This window comes from Oryx dammah, unplaced genomic scaffold (assembly GCF_014754425.2).
Source record: "Oryx dammah isolate SB20612 unplaced genomic scaffold, SCBI_Odam_1.1 HiC_scaffold_16, whole genome shotgun sequence".
NCBI lineage: Eukaryota > Metazoa > Chordata > Mammalia > Artiodactyla > Bovidae > Oryx > Oryx dammah.
Genome location: NW_024070200.1, coordinates 28,170,735 through 28,191,719, shown reverse-complemented (window position 1 = coordinate 28,191,719; position 20,985 = coordinate 28,170,735). Strand labels below are relative to the sequence as shown.

The 20,985-nt window shown below is 35.2% G+C and overlaps 2 protein-coding genes across 6 annotated transcripts in view; both read left to right on the top strand.

Annotated features, from left to right (window-relative positions):
* Positions 1 to 15,144, top strand: part of G2E3 (G2/M-phase specific E3 ubiquitin protein ligase) — a 74,070-nt gene extending 58,926 nt beyond the window's left edge. For 2 of the 3 annotated variants that reach the window (XM_040257177.1, XM_040257178.1), the window contains 3 exons: positions 3,140 to 3,312; positions 11,517 to 11,707; positions 12,591 to 15,069. In XM_040257177.1, coding sequence (XP_040113111.1) covers positions 3,140 to 3,312; positions 11,517 to 11,707; positions 12,591 to 12,841 — 615 coding nt within the window. In that variant the 3' untranslated portion in view covers positions 12,842 to 15,069. Of the gene's footprint in view, positions 1 to 3,139; positions 3,313 to 11,516; positions 11,708 to 12,590 lie in introns of all 3 variants that reach the window. The other variant, XM_040257176.1, reaches the window with a different exon arrangement.
* Positions 13,013 to 20,985, top strand: part of SCFD1 (sec1 family domain containing 1) — a 119,752-nt gene continuing 111,779 nt past the window's right edge. Inside the window, exon 1 of one of the 3 annotated variants that reach the window (XM_040257180.1) lies at positions 13,013 to 18,869. Coding sequence is in view for 1 of the 3 variants with exons in the window: in XM_040257179.1 (XP_040113113.1) it covers positions 19,497 to 19,554 (58 nt within the window). In the remaining 2 variants the exon portion in view is untranslated. Of the gene's footprint in view, positions 18,870 to 19,436; positions 19,555 to 20,985 lie in introns of those variants that run through there. The other 2 variants (XM_040257179.1, XM_040257182.1) reach the window with 2 other exon arrangements.

Genomic DNA, 20,985 nt, shown 5'->3' with positions numbered 1-20,985 from the left:
AGTGTTGCCTGCTGCCTTTTCAAAGTTTTATAGGAACACAACCACACCCATTTATGATGTGCCTGTGACTGATTTTACACTACAGTGGTGGGGTTGAATAGTTTGGGACAAGCACCATATGGCCCACAAAGCATAAAATGGTGTCTGGCCAGTACAGAAATGCCTCCTGCTTTAAAGGTACAATTGTGATACACCAGGTCACCCAGAGAATTGAATTCCTTCCTCTCATTGTATTGGGCACAATAAAGGACAGAAACGGTATAGACCTAACAAAACATAGAAGAGGTGACAAGAGTACACAGAAAACTATACAAAAAAGATGTTAATGACCCAGATAACCATGATGGTGTGGTCACTCACCTAGAGCCAGACATCCTGGAGTGCAAAGTCAAGTGGACCTTAGGAAAGATCACTATGAGCAAAGCTAGTGGAGGTGATGGAATTCCACTTGAGCTATTTCAAATTCTAAAAGATGATGCTTTGAAAGTGCTGCATTCAGTATGCCAGCAAATAGGGAAAACTCAACAGTGGCCACAGGACTGGGAAAGATCAGTTTTCATTCCAATCCTAGAGAAAGGCAATGCCAAAGAATGTTCAAACTCTGAACAATTGCACTCATTTCACATGCTAGCAAAGTAATGCTCAAAATTCCCAAGCTAGGCTTCAGCAGTTCATGAACCAGGAACTTCCAGATGTTCAAGCTGGATTTAGAAAAGGCAGAGGATTGAGAGATCCAACTGCCAGTATCTGTTGGATCATTGACAAAGCAAGAGAATTCCAGAAAAATATCTATTTCTGATTCATTGACTACGCTAAAGCTTTTGACTATTTGGATCACAACAAACTGGAAAATTCTTAAAGCAATGGGAATACCAGACCACTTTACTTGCCTCCTGAGAAATCTGTATGCAGGTCAAGAAGTAACAGTTAACACCAGACATGGAACAACAGCCTGGTTCCAGATTGGGAAAGGAGTATGTCAAGGCTGTATATTGTTACCCTGCTTATTTAACTTTTGTGCAGAGTATATCATGTCATATGCTGGCTGGATGATGCACAAGCTGGAATCAGGATTGCCAGGGGAAATATCAATAACCTCAGATATGCAGATGACACCACCCTTGTGGCAGAAAGTGAAGAAGAACTAAAGAGCCTGTTGAAGGTGAAAGAGGAGAGTGAAAAAGCTGGCTTAAAACTCAGCATTGAAAAAACAAAAATCATGGCATCCTGCCCCATCATTTCATGGCAAATTGATGGGGAAATGATGGATACAGTGAGCCTTTATTTTTCTTGGGCTCCAAAATCACTGCAGATGGTGATTGCAGCCATGAAATTAAAAGACGTTTGCTCCTTGGAAGAAAAGCTATGACCAGCATATGCTAGACAGCATATTAAAGAGCAGGGACGTTACTTTGCCAACAAAAGTCCGTCTAGTCAAAGCCATGGATTTTCCAGTAGTCATGTACAGACGTGAGAGCTGGACCTTAAAGAAAGCTGAGTGCCGAAGAATTGATGCTTTTGAACTGTGGTGTTGGAGAAGACTCTTGAGAGTCCCTTGGACTGTAAGGAGATCCAACCAGTCCGTCCTAAAGATCAGTCCTGGGTATTCATTGGAAGGACTGATGCTGAAGCTGAAGCTCCAGTACTTTGACTACCTGATGCGAAGAGCTAACTCATTAGAAAAGACCCGTATGCTGGGAAAGATTGACGGCAGGAGGAGAAGGGGATGACAGAGAATGAGATAGTTGGATGGCATCACTGACCCAATGGACATGAGTTTGAGCAAGCTTCGAGAGATGGTGAAGGACAGGGAAGTCTGGCTGTGACATGGCGTCACAAAGAGTCCAACACGACTGAGCGCCTGAACAGTTCTCATTGTATAATGACTTAGTATATTGTCTTCATAGCTGAAATATGCTCTTAAGGGAGAAAGTGAAAATAAGAGTTCAGGGAAATTTAACACATATTCATTCATGTTCTATTGGACAGCTCTTAGTCACATAAGGCCACATCTAGCTGTAAGGAAAGTTTTGCCATATGTCCAGCTAAAACTCAGGGTGGTGGGTTAGGAGGATGAGATTAAAACATACCCAACTAGTAGAGTGTGGAAGTTTGCTCAGTCATGTCTGACTGTTTGTGACCCTATGGACTGTACAGTCCTTGGAATTCTCCAGGCCTTAATACTGGAGTGCATAGCCTTTCCCTTCTCCAGGAGATATTCCCAACCCAGGGATCGAACCCAGGTCTCCCACATTGCAGGCGGATTCTTTCCCAGCTGAGCCTCAAGGGAAGCCCATTAGAGCGTGAAGATAGTTTGAAAAGGGTAGTCGGGAAAAGCTTCTGAGATCACAGTTGAGATCTGAAATAAATGAGGGAATACCTGGGAGAAGAGTTGGGGAAAAGAAATACCAAGGAGATTTTGCATTCAAATGGGATTGACTGCCTACTGTTTTTGTCTTTCTCTGTAACTTTGTTCAAGAGCTAACTATATGAAAGTGTCTGGCTCATAAATGGTCAAATATTTATGTATACTGTTGCCTCAAATATTCTTTTGAGTCTGTTCATTTTTATTCAAATGAAATATTTGAAATTTATAAAAATATATTCAAACTATACTTTCTCGTTCATGAAATCTCTGCAGATCATCTTTCTTGCCTCTGTAGTCTATGTAACTGTTCTGTGTCAATTACTACCTTTTATGTAAATAGCTTCCTATATTAAAGTGGAATTTCAACTCAGGGAACTCAAATTAGGGCTCTGTAATAACCTAGAGGGGTGGGGATGGGCTGGAGGTGGAATGAAGATTCAAGAGGGAGGGGACATATATACACCCATGGTTAATTCATGTTGATGCATGACAGAAACCAATATTGTAAACCAATCATCAACCAATTATAAACAAATATATATATTTTTAATGTAGAATTATAAACTAGCTTGCTTGAGGCAGATATATACAGTATTAAAGTGGATTATCAGACATTTATTCAAGGAAAATAATTATTGGTGTACTTTCACTTCACTCAGGTGTAGTTATGTATGAAGTGTGAGTATGAAGTAATGTGTCATTTGAAATATGAAATATGTAAATTTCTTTCACAAGTAAATGAGTATACTGGGTGTATTTTCTTCATTACAGGTAAATACTGCAGCAACTGTGGCTGACTTAAACTCTTTAGTACATGACTATTATAAGTACCTAGAGCTTATTGGATGTCTAAGAATTATAACATCAATAAGTGATAAATATATGTTGGCAAAAGACATACTTGTTTATCATGTAATTAAAAGAGTCCAAGCACCTTTTGAGAGGTAGGTTGTTCATGTGCGAAAGATTCTCTCAAATTATATGTTTAAAGTGGTTAATTGTCTTATATTGTGAGATTTATTTGATAAAATTTAAGTGCTATTTTAAAATAATGCTTTAAAACTAACCTCTTAAGGATGAATACTGCTCTTACCATTCTATGCAGAATTTCTATGCAGAAGTGTATCCTGCTTAGGTAGGATAAGTAATTATATCTCACTTATAATTTTTCTAAATCAAAATTATTTTATATCCTCACACTCTGTTATTTAATAGTGGGAAATCTAAAATATATATGATAGTAGACAGAGTGGTATACCATGTATTCACCATTCAGATCTAACAGTTATCAACCAACCTGTGGCCAGTCTCATTTATCTAACCTTCCTTTGTTTTTGATTCTGGTTTTGATTTCAAGGAGTTTTTAAAATTTCAGTATCATTAATCTGTATATTTAATGTTTTACGAATTGTTGCTATTCTTAGCAAATTTCAGATGGTCTCACCTTTAACCAGTATAAACCTAGTTGTGTTGTCTCTGTTTTGATGTTGACCTTTAATGGTCTTCCTGCTATGTGGGAAGTTTCAGTTTCACTGAAACAAGGTGTTTCAGGCTCCTTTTGTACATTCTAGCCTAATCTTTGTTTCTTTGAATGGGAAATGATATTTCAAATTCACAGTCTGGATGCTTAGGGATGCTTATTTTTGTCAGGTTGGTCATTATTTCTAGGCCTTTTCAGTGGGCTGAAAGAAGAAATATAAGGGTTTTTTGTTTTTATTTTAAGTTTTTAATATAAAATACATCATGAGTTTATACTAATACTTCAAATTCACCACTGCAAGATTTTTAACTTTTTCTTTGTCCCATGTTGATAATCTTAGTTCTCAAAGACACTGGTGAATTAAAGTATTAAATAACTGCTTGATTTATTCCACATTTCATAAATAATAGTCGTCACAGAATAATAATACCGACATCATCATTAGTAACATATATTGCTGAAATCAGGTTAGGGTTGTTTTTCACTTTAGTCCAGGACTTTGAATTTAAATTACTGTGTTTAAAGTCATTTGACATATTTATTCTCTTTGTTATACTACTAACTGTATGCATTTTATTTTCATTTTATTTTTTCTTTTTACTGATTTTTATTAAAATTTTATTTTAAAATTATGTAAAGCCAAATCTGTAATGAAAGTATATTGAAAGATCTCAGCTCTTATACAGAATATATTCAGATAAGTTTAACTTTCATCCTAATCACATCTACCTTCCATCCTCATATGAAGTAATTATCACAGTGGCCTTTATTGTTTAGGCTTCCATTATTGTTTTTTAATGATAGCAGATAAATATATGAATATGTGTATGTATCCTCATTTCTTTCATTAAATAAATAGTAACATACCATCTGGTCCCATCACTTCATGGGAAATAGATGGGGAAACAGTGTCAGACTTTATTTTTGGGGGGCTCCAAAATCACTGCGGATGGTGACTGCAGCCATGAAATTAAAAGACGCTTACTCCTTGGAAGAAAAGTTATGACCAACCTAGATAGCATATTCAAAAGCAGAGACATTACTTTGCCGACTAAGGTCCGTTTAGTCAAGGCTATGGTCTTTCCTGTGGTCATGTATGGATGTGAGAGTTGGACTGTGAAGAAGGCTGAGTGCTGAAGAATTAATGCTTTTGAACTGTGGTGTTGGAGAAGACTCTTGAGAGTCCCTTGGATTGCAAGGAGATCCAACCAGTCCATTCTGAAGGAGATCAGCCCTGGGATTTCTTTGGAAGGAATGATGCTAAAGCTGAAGCTCCAGTACTTTGGCCACCTCATGCGAAGAGTTGACTCATTGGAAAAGACTTTGATGCTGGGAGGGATTGGGGGCAGGAGGAGAAGGGCACAACAGAGGATGAGATGGCTGGATGGCATCACTGACTCGATAGATGTGAGTCTGAGTGAACTCCAGGAGTTGGTGATGGACAGGGAGGCCTGGCGTGCTGCGATTCATAGGGTTGCAAAGAGTCGGACATGACTGAGCAACTGAAATGAACTGAACTGAACTGAACTCAACATACCATCCACCCTTTCTCCTGTTCATTTTTCACTTGACTATTTATAGTCCTCATACTTTTTTTTGTAGCCCTTTAGAACATCAGCACTCTTCCAAATTCAACTGTGACATCATAAGCTTAAACAATTACAAAGGATATAATTTCTAATATATTTTTAATACTGTAATTTAAAGTAACAGTTACATAACTCTTTAAAATGCATCCAGTGTCTTCTGACTATGACTCTTACATCTCAGAATTTTCTTAGTTAGAAATACTATTCATAATTATAATTAATACAATAATCCAAATATACATTTTGATAGTTACTTTAAAACTTATTTGAAAGATATCTCTTAATGACATAGAAGTACAAAGTATTCTTTTACTAACAAGTTCATGTACCTATGAATGGATGTTTTTCCTCATTGCTAAATCAGAATTCATAGCTGTTTGTTTGAGTCTTTTGTTTATTTTTATAGGAATGAGAAGTCTAGATGTCAGGAAGAGCTTTACTATCTATAAGTGGTGTTTAAATTAAAACCTAATTTATAAATAGGAATTAGGCAGATCTAGATAAACAGGGCAAAAAGAAAAACACTGAACACTGATCCTTCTTTTTATGTAAAAAATAAAAAAAATTAGCAAAAAAAATATTTTAAATATATCTGAGCTCATAAAGTGTCCTGTAGATGTCAGAAATAACAAGGAAATCAAAAGCTATAGTACCCTAGATGTCATAAGAAATCAGAGCCCTCAGTTTGCCCCTAACTTGGGTTTGGCATCCTGGATGGACCCCAGTCTGATGTGGAGACATAAAGAAAGTAACTGGTCTTAAGATTCATAGTACTTACAGAGTGCCAGACAAAAGCGAATATATAATAGTGTTTAGGGAAATTGCTATAGCTCAAGCCTAATGGGATTGGTAAAGTCACATCGCTAAAGAATAGGAGTTCTCAATAAGACAAAACACATAACCATTCAAAACAGGTATTGGAAATAGCATATCAAGGATTTAATAACACGACAAACTAAATGAAACCAAAAAAAGTGTTTTTACAAATATCTAAAACAAAAACAGACCCAAAACATTAAATGTGAAATGAATCAGATAGTGTTTCTAAGCTGTAAAATGATCATAGACATCCAGTTCTAGATTATGTGAAATAGACACTCTTAGGGCAGGAGGAGAAGGGGGCAACAGAGGATGAGATGTTTGGATAGCATCACTGACTCAGTGGACATTAAGCAAACTTGGAGAGAGAGTGAAGGACAGGGAAGCCTGGCGTGCTGCAATCCATAGTGTTTCTAAGAATCGGATATGACTTAGTGACTGAACAACAACAGCAGTTAAAAACCCTGAACTCTCTTTATAAGACAAACTTAAGATTTTTGACAGGAACAGAGATGAAAGCCAACCAGCTAAGGATCTCTGCAAGGATACAGGAGAGAGAAGAAATCTATTGACACTTGTATCTGAAGGAAAATTAAAAGTATTTGTCACCAATGATCTACTCTGAAAGAATGTCTATGGGAATTTTTTTAACAGAAAATTATTAAAGACTGGATCTTGGAACATCAGGAAGGAAGAAGGAATAATGAAAACATGCTTCCTTCTCTTGTGTTTGCTAAATTATGTTTGATGGTTGAGGTAAAAATCATAACATTGTCTAATGTGGTTCACAATGTATATAAAATAAATATTTAGGAAATTATAAACAGCAAAAGGCAAAGAGACATGAAGGGAAGTAATGTTTCTATACTACTGGCATCAGTAAATTATTATTTTTTTAAAAAAAATCTATAAAAATAGATATATTCAAAATGCTATATAGATAAAAACGGAGTGCAAAAAAATATTCAAGTAACCCATAAGGAAAAGGAAACACAAAAATGATCGTACAAGTGAAAAGTTGCTGACTGTTAAATGCTAGGCCATTTAAGACAAAACTGGTGATCTGGAAGAAAGAATAGGATTTTCTCATTAAAGATAGAAGAGAATTGAAACATAGAGGCAGGGCAATATTATAGAAAATGCTGCTTAAGAAGTTCTACAGTTCACAAGGCTTAATATGCTGAAGTGCAGTGTACTTTGTGATGAAACTGAGCAAAAGCTGGCAAAATTTTCTGAGCAGAAAGACATTGTAAAAAGGAGTGTCAATTATACTGGAAACCTTTTTTTCAGTGAAATCAACACTGAAAACTGATAACCCAAGATAATAACTTCACAGAGCTAGTTACATTATTATTCAAGAGAAAGAAGGAAATAAAGACACTTTGAGACATGTTTCTTTCTTTCCTAAAGAGATTAATAAAAAACATACTTAAGGAAGAAAGAAATTAAACCCAGAAAGAAAAAGTAAGATACAAGCAACAGCAGTAAGCAAAAATAAAGAAAGAAAAGTATTAGCCATTAAAAAGGAAAAAACAACAAAAACTAAATTTTGGTAAGAAGTGGTTAAAATGAAATACTAGTAAAAAGTTGATCTGTAAGAAGAGACGGGTCATTGAATTAAGAAACTTGTATTCTTGAGGTAGTAGTGGAGAAGCATTAATTACCTTTAGATTGTTAAACCAACTATGTATATTTAAAGGGAAAATTCTAAAATATAGAAGAGTATTTGACTTCCAGACCAGTTTGATAGGGGTGGGGGTAGCAATAAAACATATTTAATCATAGAGTGAGAAGAAAAAGAGGGATAAAAACAAGCAAGGAAAAATAATGTTCAAAGAAATAAGATAGAAGAATAAATATATAGATTATAATACATGTAAATAAGTTAGACTCTTGTATTAAAAGACAGAGGGTCCTAAATTGCATTCTAAATAGATAGCTTCAAAGCAAAAGAAAGAAAAATTCTAATTTTTTTTTCATAAAGCCTTGTCTTTAAATGACCCTAATAGTGTTAAAAACAAATTCTCTTGAATTCAGCAATCTTGAATCTATTTGTACCTAGCAACATAACCTCAAAATTAACTAACAGTTCTGAGGAGGGTTTATAAAAGGAAGCAAGATACGTTGAGTATCAAAAAATAAATGTTGCTTTCGTGCATTCTACTAATAGATGAAAGGAGAAAAAACAATTATATAATTGTAGATACAAAAAAAGCAACTGATACATTTGTACATAATTTTAAACTGACAATTTGAAGTATCCTGATACAGATTATCTAGTAAACATTCAGTGAACATTATCCTTAATAGTGTGACAGGCATTCCTCTTAAGGCCATGTCAAGCCTGGGATATATGTAGTTACCTCCTTCATTTCTATGATATGCTGGAAGACCTAGTAGAGCTACAGTACTAAAGCAATAAGTGAATGTTATTAAAGATTCAAAGAATTAAAATTATCATTTATAGTCTACCTGATGTCCCAACTAAAATCTTAGAACTTCTATAAAGAGTGTAGCAAGGTTACTGTATACAAGAGGTAAAGGATTCTAAAAGGGAGATGTGCAGGTGACAAGGAATGGTAAAGAAAGAAATTGGTTGATATTAGAATAAATATTAACTGTACAAAAAGTTAATGTTTCATTTGGGGATTTATGATACAAGGTGAAATAAAATGTTTGAGTAACATAGAGAGCCACTGGAGTTGCAAATGTCCCAGGGTCTTTGTGTTGTTCAGCAAGCAGGTAAATACTTGATTTGCTTTCGATTTCAAATATGCCAATTAAAAATTTGAGGTAACCACTTAAAAAGTAAGAACTAGTATAATTTTTTAAATAGAAGCTAAATTGGAATTAAATGAACACAAAAATTTGCAGGATACAATAAAAAAGCTTTTTGAAATTCAGTACAGTTTCCCAAAAGTGCTAAAACTAGTTTCCTAATGTAGTAATCACTATGATTATATAACAATTAGAAAAAAATTACTCTCAAAGAAGCAAATTTCTGAAAAATAATTATACATTGTGGTGCCATTTATGGAAAGTTTTAAAACAAAGCAGTACTAGTTATTTTTTTAGGGATATATATATATTGAAACTAAAATGAAATTTAGGCTATAGTAAAAATTCAGAATAGTTAAATAGCAGTTTCAAGTAGTTTTCTTTGTAGGAGAGAAGGGAAGCTTGTGAATGGACAGATTTAGTTGAGTGAATGTTTTCCTTAATAATCTGAGCAAACAAACACAAAATGTCAGTATCTTTTAAATTCAAGTGACAGTTCATGGTTTTCTCTTATTTCCTGGCTTCTGTATAAACTTTAAGTACTTAATTTTAATTGAAAGTAAAATTTTAAATGTTGGGCTGAAATTTGCTTCAAAGGTTAAGTGTAAGGTAAAAGTTAAAAGCGAGAAAGGCAGGCAAGGATTGTATTGTGGAGAACCTTAAAAGTCATGTTGAGGAGTTTTGACTTCATAGACACTGTATATTATTAGTTTCCTGTGGCTATTGTAAAAAATTATCACAAACCGATGGCTTTAAACAACAGAAATTTATTCTCCCATAGTTTTGGAGGCTAGAAGTCCTAGTCCTCATGTTGACAGGGATTCATTCTTTCTGAGAATTTTGGAAGAGAATTCAGTCTTTGCTTCTTTTAACTTCTGGTGGTTTGTGGTTGCATAGCTCTAAGCTCTGAATCAGTGTTACATGGCCTTTTCCTCTCTATGTTTCTTTTATAAAAACAGTTATCATTGGACTTAGGATAAGCCCAGATAATCTAGGTTAAATGATCTTAGGATCCTTAACATAATTACATCTGCCTGGACTCTTTTTCCAAATAAGATCACATTCACAGGTTCTGGATAGGATGTGGATATCTTTTTTGGTGTTCACATGGAAAATCAACTTAGAGACTTCAACACTTGGTAGAAACAGTTCCTTTGCAGGTGGTTTGCAATAAGGTGGTAACTGATGTGTGGAGAAATGAACAGACAAAAAGCATTTCAGAAAAGGACATTCACAGAACTTGGTAGTTGGGAGTGGAACAAGGAAGAGTTAAGAATGACTTTCAGATTTAGCTATACTAATAGTAATGGAGGCATTAATTGTCATTTATGGTTCTGATTTTGGTAGTCAGGTAATTGGCTTTCTTTTGGACTTAATAAGTTTGGGTACTTAGAATATATGGTACCCAGCAGTCTGTTGGATATATATTCTGGGCTGGAAATAATAGATTTTATAGTAATGCACATAAACCTGCTTAAACAAAATCATGGGATATGGTAAGAGGAAAGAGAAATTTGCCTTGTTACAGAACCATGAGGAACAAACAGTAACATTTAAGGGAAAGCAAATATAGAAGAAGCTTTGTAAGAGACTCAGAAGGTCTGGGCAGAGAAATAACGGGAAGCCAGGAGTCTGGTGCCATACATCATTCATGAACTTGGGGCAGTTACTCAGATGTAGAAAGGAGTGGAGGGAAGGTGCATGTGAAATTAAGAGGGGGAGGCAGTGAATGTAGATAAGTCTTTCACATAGATCATCTCAAAGGAAAATAGGATTAATTTTTTTTCCCTTCATTCAAAAATGGGAAAGATAAGCACTTGAGAAAGAGCTGTGCTGTTGAAAAGAGCTTATAGATTGGAAGATGAATCCATGTAGCAGGGCACCTGAGGAGGTGGCTAGGGAAATCAGAGACACAGTAAAGGCTTCGTCAGTCTGATAGGCAAAAATGGTATCTCCATTCTTTGCTTATTAGTGAGAATGTACATTTTAAAAAATTCATTTGTTACTTGTATTTTCTTAGTAATATATTTATATTTTGTGTATTTGGATTGTTCTTCTAGAAAACTGATTTGTATTTTTAGTACAACTAGAGAAACTAGTGTTTTATCATGTATATTAAAAATATTTTGTTTTCTCTGTTAATTTCTTTTTAGCAATACAAAAGTTGAATTTTTGTGTGGCTAAAATTTAGTTTCTTTGCAATCTTTCATTTTATACTAACTAGCTTTGAAGTATAAAATTTTAGATGTCTTTTTTCTCTTAATGGAAAATTATTAGCTCAATTTTAAAATTTCTATAAATACTGTAGGAATGTAATATATTCATTTTATATTAATACATTGGCTTGTTATTGATTTGAAATTATCAGTAGTATGTAAATATTTTTTTCTCACATCTAATTATATAATTGTAAATGAGCTAGAAATATGTGTTCCAAACATATTTGTATGAATGTTGGCTCATTATTTTTCTTCTCTTTAAGTTTTAAACAGGGTCTGAAAACTCTTGGTGTTTTGGAGAAAATTCAGACTTACCCAGAAGCATTTTTTCATATCTTCTGTCATAAACCTGAGAATCTTTCTGCAAAAATACTTAGTGATCTTTTTACAGTACACACATTGTCTGATGTACAGACTTTGGGGTTTTGGAATAGTTACTTACAGGCTGTTGAGGGTATGTACATGTTTTATTTTCATTTAACTTAAAAATTTTGTTTTGGGATATTTATTTCTTTGAGTTTTGTTTTTCATAGTAAGACTTTCATCTGATAACTACAATACTTATTTACAAAACTTGTTTAAAACCAAGTTATAGACCGTTGAAAGTGATAAGGAAAGATTATAAAGTTTATTTTTCACTGTTTCTGTCTCAGTAATTTGAGATGATAGTCATTCTTCTCAGAAAACTTTAAATATATGGGTGATTGCCACAGCATGGGAGAGTCATCTGCTTCAAAGCTAGTTATCTACTTCATCATTTAAAATTTTTAAGTCAAATTGAATTATTCCAAAAATGAATTGGTCAGAATATGGTAATGATATTTATTGGTGAGCATTAGCAGTGTAAATTCATTCTGTTTAATATGGTGTTAAAAAAAAAAGCTTAACTTTTAGTTGAAAATTTTTAGCTAGCTTGTTGAGATGTTTTATACCATCTAATTTTTCCTGTTTGCCTTTTGAAATAGTTTATCAAATAACAGTGATCTAGAAGCGGTTTAAAATTGTTTGTATATATCCCCAAAAGATTGTGTTTTAAAACCTACTGAACCTCTTGGACTGTATAATTTTATTTTAAGGAAGTCATTCAAATATACGATAAGTAGGTCAACGAAATGATTTTATGAGTCCTACTTTGTTTGAGATTCAAATAAACATGAACCTAATATACCATTTTCCTATTATTAGACTTGACTTAGTACTTTAGTTTGCCTCTTATGCATTTACTGTTAATATGAGAGTCTCTGCTTTTCAACATGTCTAGTTGGGGAAGAGTCTATGATGGTAGCAATATATAATGTGGATTTATTTATATTTTCTTTTCCTGGTATTCTTTTCAGATGGTAAATCTACAGTAACAATGGAAGACATTCTTATTTTTGCTACCGGTTGCAAGTCCATTCCACCTGCTGGATTTAAACCCAGTCCATCAATTGAGTGCCTTCATATGGATTTTCCTGTAGGAAACAAGTGTGAAAACTGTTTAGCTCTTCCTATCACTAGTACATATAAAGAATTTCAAGAAAGTATGGACTTCGCCATAAAAAACACTCTAAGATTAGAAAAAGAAGAAAATTCTCACTTCATTTGACATTACCTGTTTTGAACAAAGGGATGCTTCTTTAAAAGCTGCTGTTGATACTTTTTGTTTCAGAAATCTTTCCGTCATCACTTTGAGCAAACTTGGCCCAGTAAAATTTATAATATGAACATAAAGGATTGTTTTGGCCACCTAAGCTAAAAAGGATTTTTTGTTAAGGTGTACCAGTGAAAGTTAATTTTTCTATTTTCTTAATATACATGCTTTGTAAACCTCAATATAAATACTTTTAGAATGGCTGTACAGACTTTATTCAAGTATAGTACATGCTATATATAAGCAGAAAACTTGTGCTCACTTTATGTAAATTAGGATTAGCTATAGGATGCCACAGTGATTTTTCTGGTTTAATTATGCAATTTTCAAATTATTACTTATTTTAAAGCATTAAGTAGGAAAGCTAAATGAGTGATTTTTTATATATATATATAAATCAAAGGCATATATTTTGGAGTATGTGTTATATGTATCCTCTTCTAGGATGGCACTAAATTAGTTGTTAAAAAATGTTTGTAGATCATTGAGTTATATTAAAATAGATCCACACTGCTGTTAGATTATGTCTTAAGAGATGTATTATATAAGAAAGCAGAATTGCACAAATACTCAAGAATCTATGGACATTCCATAGTCTTAAAACACTTCTGAGGTGAGTTATATATAGTTGAAAATCTCTTAAGTGTCTTCTTTAAAGCCTTGGCTTTAATCATAAGATTTTTTTTTCTTTGTATCCCATGTGTGGTATTAAACCACAGTATATATGATCCAGAGTTTAAGTTATCTGAATAGAATGATCTCTGTGGATTGCCTTTTGGTAGGTTTGGCTATTTAACAGTTATTTATTATCAGTATGGTTGTTTGATAGGTAAGCTGGAACCATTACATTATACAGTTATTTTCTTTACTTTTGAAAGATACCTGTTTATATAAACAATGTAGAAATATGTAGGAACTACAAAGAATGAAAAACCCACGCTAATCTCACCATGCAGAATTAACTGTCCCTGTATATCCTTTTATTAATATAAACTCTTATATTTCCTTTCTTTTTTAACTTTATTCTTCTAAAAGTCAAAGAATGCCTAAATATAAAAAGATTATATAATAACAATTTGAAGATACATAATCTGACAGTTTTATCACCATATCTGTACTCTTACAAAAGAAGAAATTGGAAAGATCTAATGTCCCTAATCTGTTATCTCATATAAATGGGTTTTTCAGCAAAGTAAATCGTATGAGAGATAAATTGCTTGTTTTTAAGCACATTTTTTTCTAGCTATGCAAAGCAGGTATCAGCCATCGTATTCTCATCCTCTCTGAGAAACATTTGTAAATTACTGATATTTTTAAAGACAATTCAGGATTAGTGTGATACTGGTAATATAAAACATAGTCCTAGTATAATTTGTTTTATTACGTTTATTAAAAGTGAAACTTTAACTTGAAGGTTTTAAAACATTAAACAAGGCATTTTTTTGTCTTGTGTTTAATTCTATTAAATTATCAAAAACAAAGGATCAGTTATCCAAAAAGAAGTTTAAACTCACCATACAGGTTTTATTCCACATGTGTTGATAAACTGGACATTTTATTTGTTAACCTACCTAGTCTTCATAAAATTTTAAAAGCTGTTAAATCAATACAAACCAGAAAACCTAATTCAAGCTATTTTCTGGTTATTTGTAGTTTGGATACATTTAATTATAGTCATAATTAAAGCTGTTAAATGCTCACATGCTTTTGAGGTGGGGGCTGGTGATAGGAGGCAGTGTGCTTGTGTTGGCTACGATTAAAAACAGTATTTCAGTTCCTCCTATGTGTAGACAGGGCCTTAGGGGTAAGGTGTTTAAATGATAATTTGGGATATTCATGTTTTAAAGGGAGGTATAAGTATTCATATTGGAAAATATTTTCTGGTTTTAAAGATGTTCATCAGTATGGTTTTAGATTAATCTTTGAAGATATGTCACCGAAACCTGTAGGTTATTTTCTGCAGTGTTCCTATGTCACATGGTTGGTATTATTTTTCTTCTATTGTTATAGCCAATACAGAGTTTTTACTGAGTTTGATTTTTTAAAAGGAATTATGCTATAAACCTTTATAAATGTGAATATGTATTTCTTAAGTATTTCAATTGTCTAAATGCCATGTATTTTCAAGCTTGTTCTCTGTTACTCTCAATATCAAGAAAAACCATAAATTCGCCTCATACCTGTCTGCTGTTAATGGTCTTAGTTTAGTTTTCTATTCATTTTTTTTTAAACAATTAAAAAACTTTTTGGTGTGGGAACTTCATCTGAAGGCATTTTATACAGTTCTCTACTATTCTTGTACATAGTCATTTTACTGTTATTTAGGGTATTTAGGGTAAAGATGCCTTAAAATATCTCATCAGAAATTAGCTCCTAACTTTCTTTATACTTTGTAATGTTTAATTTCCATATTATAAATTAGATATTATTGGGGTCAAGTAAAAAGCTTTCATTTGATTACTAACCTGAGAATTCACTTTGGCTTCTACATCATTTTGGGCTTCTTATAATTTTTTTCTTCTAATTATATGGAACCTGCTAAAACTTTTTTACCCAATACTGAATGAATGCACAGTAAAGGAGAGTGTCATAGGTAAGTTTTTTTTAAGATAAGCCTTTTAAAACTGTAAAAGGCAAAGTGACATGGGCTTTTACATTCAGTCATTATAAGAAAATTATTAGAACAAGATCCTATTTATAAATTAGTCATATATATATATATATATATATAGTGATTATCACATGCTTTGTTGTCACTTTTACAATAAGCTATTAAACTAGGTTTTATGCTCTCAGTGATCCAGTGCAAAACATAAAAATGTATTGATGGATTTCTTGACTATGTATTACTCGCAGTTTAGGAAAATTTGAATTGCTTTGAAGAGATCCCATTTTCAAGTTCTCATGTTGACTTTTACCTTCAAATTGCTAAACATATTATAGTATCTACTGTATGCCAGGTATGTGATAGTTTATGTCAGCCTAATTTCCCTTTTTTTAAAGGCTTCAGAGACAAAAACATGACACATATAATGAAGTTTTGTAAATAAATATGTTTATGCTACCAAATGTGAAGCTCTTATATAAACTAAATTAAGTAACTTGTTATGATTTAACAAGGTTAAGATTCTGACAGTACTGGGTAAATAACAAGATCCTTTCCTCTCCACATTTGGTAGATCCTGCTAGCAGTTGTTGGCTAACATTTAGGAATCTCTCTTGAATGAGCTATTCTGAGATATCCTGTGTTAAAATTATCTATCCCTTAATGTAAAATAATAGTTTGCAGAATAAGTATATTATTTAAGTGAAAAATCTGGATAGGTAGAGTCAGTTAAAAGACTAAATAAAAAATATTAGGTTAATTAACACTCTTAACAGACCATAGTTGAATCCTTCCGGTAACAGACTACCTTACTCAGTCTTAGCCTTATACGAGTATTTGTTTATTGCCACTCTTCTGTGGGATTTTTTTTGGTGGACTTTTTTTTTTAAGTGTTTATTGACTGTGTTACCAAATTCCTTCTGTTTTATGTTTTGATTTTTTTTGCCCATGAGGCATGTGGGATCTTAGCTCCCCGACCAGGGATGGAGCCCTGTATTGGAAGGTGAAGTCTTAACCACTGGGCAGATTCTGGGTCATCCTTTTCTATCCATGTTCCACACTGTGTGCACTCCTCGGTTTTGTGTTAGTCGCTCAGTTGTGTCTGACTCATTGCAACCCCAGGGACTGTAACCTGCCAAGCTCCTCTGTCCATGGGGTTTCCCAGGCAAGAATACTGAAGTTGGTTGCCATTTCCTTCTCTGGGGGATCTTCCTGACCTAGGAATTGAACCCGAGTCTCTTACATCTCCTGCACTGGCAGGCAGATTCTTTACCACTAGTGCCACCTGGCCAGCATGGGGACATGCTTCTTCACTAAGGCATGAAATCCTTCCATTCACTGTAACATCGTGTGCTGAAAACATGTGTCCCATCATGTCTCAGGACTATCTCCTGGGTTAGGACAGTTTTTATCATTTCAAATGTATATACTGTACATAAATGTTAAACAGGTCTGAGTGTTTTATATCAATATGACTCATATATTTTGGGAGGTATATGCTGGAGCTGAAGTGGTTAGATGATAGATTTGCATTGAAAGTAGAAGTGCCCACTTGAACAAGATTGGGCTCTCATATTGAAGGGAAAGCCTGTTTATTTTATATTCCATGAAGACAAAAAATTAAGTAGAACTTTCCCATAGGGCAGTAACTATCGTTTCTGTTTTAATTACAACATACCTACTTCATTGGTGATCCTTATCAGTGATAACACTGAATAAAGAGTAAATATTACAGTTAATTTCTTAGTGAAAACCATAATGCATTTCTTAAACAATGTAGGTTCATAATCGTTTACCAGTCTCTTTTACCAACCTGGTACACTTTTTAAAAATTTTAATTGGAGTATAATTACTGTACAATATTGTGATGGTTTTTGCTATACATTGACATGTATCAGCCACAGGTGTACATGTGTCCCCCCATCCTGAATCCTCCTCCCACCTCCTTCCCACCCTATCCCTCTGGGTAGTCCCAGAGCACCAACTTTGAGTGCCCTGCTTCATGCATCAGACTTGCACTGGTCATCTATTTTACATATGGTAATAAACATGTTTCAATGCTATTCTCTCAAATCATCCCACCCTTGCCTTCTCCCACAGAGTCCAAAAGTATCTGTGTCTCTTTTGCTGTCTTGCATGTAGGGTCATCATTACTGTCTTTCTAAATTCCATATATATATGTGTTAATACACGGTATTGGTGTTTCTTTTTCTGACTTCACTATATAATAGGCTCCAGTTTCATCCATCTCATTAGAACTGACTGGAGTATGTTACTTTTTATAGCTAAGTAGTATTCCATTGTGTATATATACCACAACTTCCTTACCCATTTGTCTGCCAATGGACATCTAGGTTGCTTCCATGTCCTGGCTATTATAAACAGTGCTGCAGTGAACACTGGGGTACATGTCTCTTTCAGTTCTGGTTTCCTCCATGTGTATGCCCAATAGTGGGATTGCTGGGTCGTATGGCAGTTCTCTTTGCAGTTTTTTAAGGAATCTCCACACTGTTCTTCATAGTGTCATATATAACAAGGTGGCTACAGTGGATAATATAATTGGAATTTGCTAAAAGTAGAACTCAAAAGATAAAAATATATGAGGTGATAGATGTGGTAATTAACTAGATGAGAGGAATTCTTTGACAGTGTATACATATTTATGTCAGATCATCTCAATGTACGTTTCAATGATTTTGCCAATTCTGTCCTTAATTAAGCCAAAAAAATTATGCAAGGAAAAAGAATGTAAGGTTTGATTCTAGGGCATTCCCTAATGGCATTAAGAATGAGATCACTTGAGTTCAGTCAAAATTGTTGTGAAATAGGACAGTTTTTTAAGAAATGCTCTTTATGTAATTGTTGGGGTAGCTTAATTTCTCAAATTCAGGAAGTTTTCAAACCAGTTTTTGAGCCACAGGGTCTGTAATTTCGTATCAGAATTCGGCACAGCTTCAGAATAAACATTCAATAACTAATGCAGGTATCAAAAGTGAACGCTGTTGACGGTGTGAGAAATGGGTTGTGTCCATTTTTAACATCCAGTAAAAAAGTATGGATTGTTAGAAATCAATATTGGGTGTATTCTGTCATCACATGGTTTTAAGTGTACATCAAGATACATGCATTATCCACTACCGTCCCCCCTCACCACACCAAAGAACTTTTTTGTGATTTTGCATTTACAAAAAGGAGGAAAATAACAAATTTCCAGTTTGCACCTTGCTGACTCCTGTGTCTGTGATGGCAAAACAACCCCACTCAGCTAGACTACTTTGCCTAACAGATTAAGAAATCTGCCTGAAGAGCAATGCTTCAGAGCCACCTATCTCCCAGAAAAAAGCCAACGGGACACCTCTCCAGCTGCACTGGGTCAAGGTAAGGCAGCTAGCATTTAAGTGCCAGTTTTGTTCCATGAACTTCATTTACTCCAGTGCTGTGACTCGTAAGCCACTAGATTGTTACCGCAAGAGGTCTGAAGGGGCTTCCCCGATGGCTCAACTGTAAAGAAACCGCATGTAAAGCAGAAGATTCGGAGACGCGGGTTCGATCCTGGGTGGGGAAGATCCCCTGGAGGAAGAAATGGCAACCCAGTCCAGTAATCTTTCCCGGAGAATCCCATGAACAGAGGAGCCTGGCGGACGCAAGAGTCGGACATGACCGAGCCAAACAACATAAGATATCTGTAGACGACCGAACTAACAGTCCTGCATTTAATTAGGTTTTTAGCATTTCAACACGCTCCTGCTCTATCAGCGCAATTTAAAGCAGTTACCCTTGCAGAAGTTGGGGCTTGATAGGTTAAAAATCCCTCCTGTCGCGTCGCTGTAAACAGTATCAGGTATTCAAGCGTCATTCTCCTATTGGGTCTCCAGAAGAGAGCTGAGGGCATAGGGCGGGCCGGCGGGGGGCGGCCCTTTGTGGACCCTCCCATTTGGTCTTTGCTTCCGGGGCGGTCGTGCCGGCCACGTCATCGTCAGGCTAGGCTCGCCAGCCGGGCAGTGGATGGTGGGAGCCAAGATGGCGGCCGCCGCAGCAGCCAGTATCCGAGAGAGACAAACAGGTACCCACTTACTCCCTTCTCTGCGGTTTTGTGCTTGCCATGAGGACATCTTCCTCTGCTTATCTCCCTCCCTCGGTCGCGTTGCGTGCAGCTCGAAAACGGACCTCAGAGTTAAATCCAGTTCTCAGGGCATCGAAAGCCCCTCCCCTTTTGAGTTTTTAGGGAAGAGATTCCATTAGCTTGAGAAGTCGGCCCTCTGATGTGGTGCTGGAGAAAGGATTTTAGGGGTGAGCGGGTTGCTGCGGTCCTGCTCTTGTGTCTTTCCTGCTGGGTCTCAGAAAGCCGTGGCGACAAGATCTGGCAGCTGGCATTTCCCGCCCTGTTGCCATCTATGAGGTCTTCGCGTTTGTTTCTGTGCGTGGTTCGGTTCTCTCTTATTTTAATGCTGACAGTTTAATCTTTCGGCACTTCCACTACAATTACAAAATGTAGATATTCTTTCCAGAGCAGATTCCATTCTGCCATTTCTCTCTTGTGAACTAATCTGAAGAGAGATGCCTAGTGATAATGATTGCCGCCTTCAGCATGCTGGAATGGAATGTAAGAATGGCAAAACGAATGAATACCTTTCCTATTACTTGGTAGACCAGTGTTTTTAAACAGTGCGTTATTAGTTCCATGTTTAATAGAACATGCTTATGTACTTTCCATTTATACCGTGAAAGTATGAGTTAAAAAAAAAAATACTGCTTCTGCACTTTTTTTTCCACCTCAGGTGATGTTCGTTTTGTCATTTTTTTGGAAACTTTGTTGACAACTTGGTTTACACCTGTTAGATACAAACTAATAGTTTATACCTGTTAATTAATAGTCTTGATAGTTGGCAAATCATTAATTCTGAGGAGCTGACAGAAATAAGCCATCAAGAATTTCCAAGTTGAAAGTTGTGTCTCTTGTAGTTAAGTTCTTTCGCATATAAATCTGAGTAGGAATATTACTGGTTACAATTAATATGGCCTACAGAAAGGATTTTGGCTGTACTTGATTCCTTCCTTTGAAATTCAAAGAAACAATTAGTAATAGATTTCAATTTGCTACTGACACTGCATAATAAGCTCTTACATTCCTGTTCACCTTCATTTTTTTCCCCACATTACCAGGAGTGATCATGTCATATATTGCTCAAAATCCTCTTGCAAAACCCACCTGGGCTTCCCGGGTGGCTCAGAGGTGAAGAATCCACCTGCCCAGTTCAGTCCCTGGGTGGGCAAGATCCCCTGCAGAAGGAAATGGCAACCCACTCCAGTATTCTTGCCTGGGAAACCCCATGGACAGAGGAGCCTGACGGGCTACAGTCCATGGGGTCGCAAGAGAGTCAGACATGACTTGGTGATTAAACAGCAGCAACAACTCTAGCAGCTTCTCATTTCCATCATGGTAAAAGCCACAGGTGGTCTACAAAGCCCTGTATGATCTGCTTTCCACTCAACT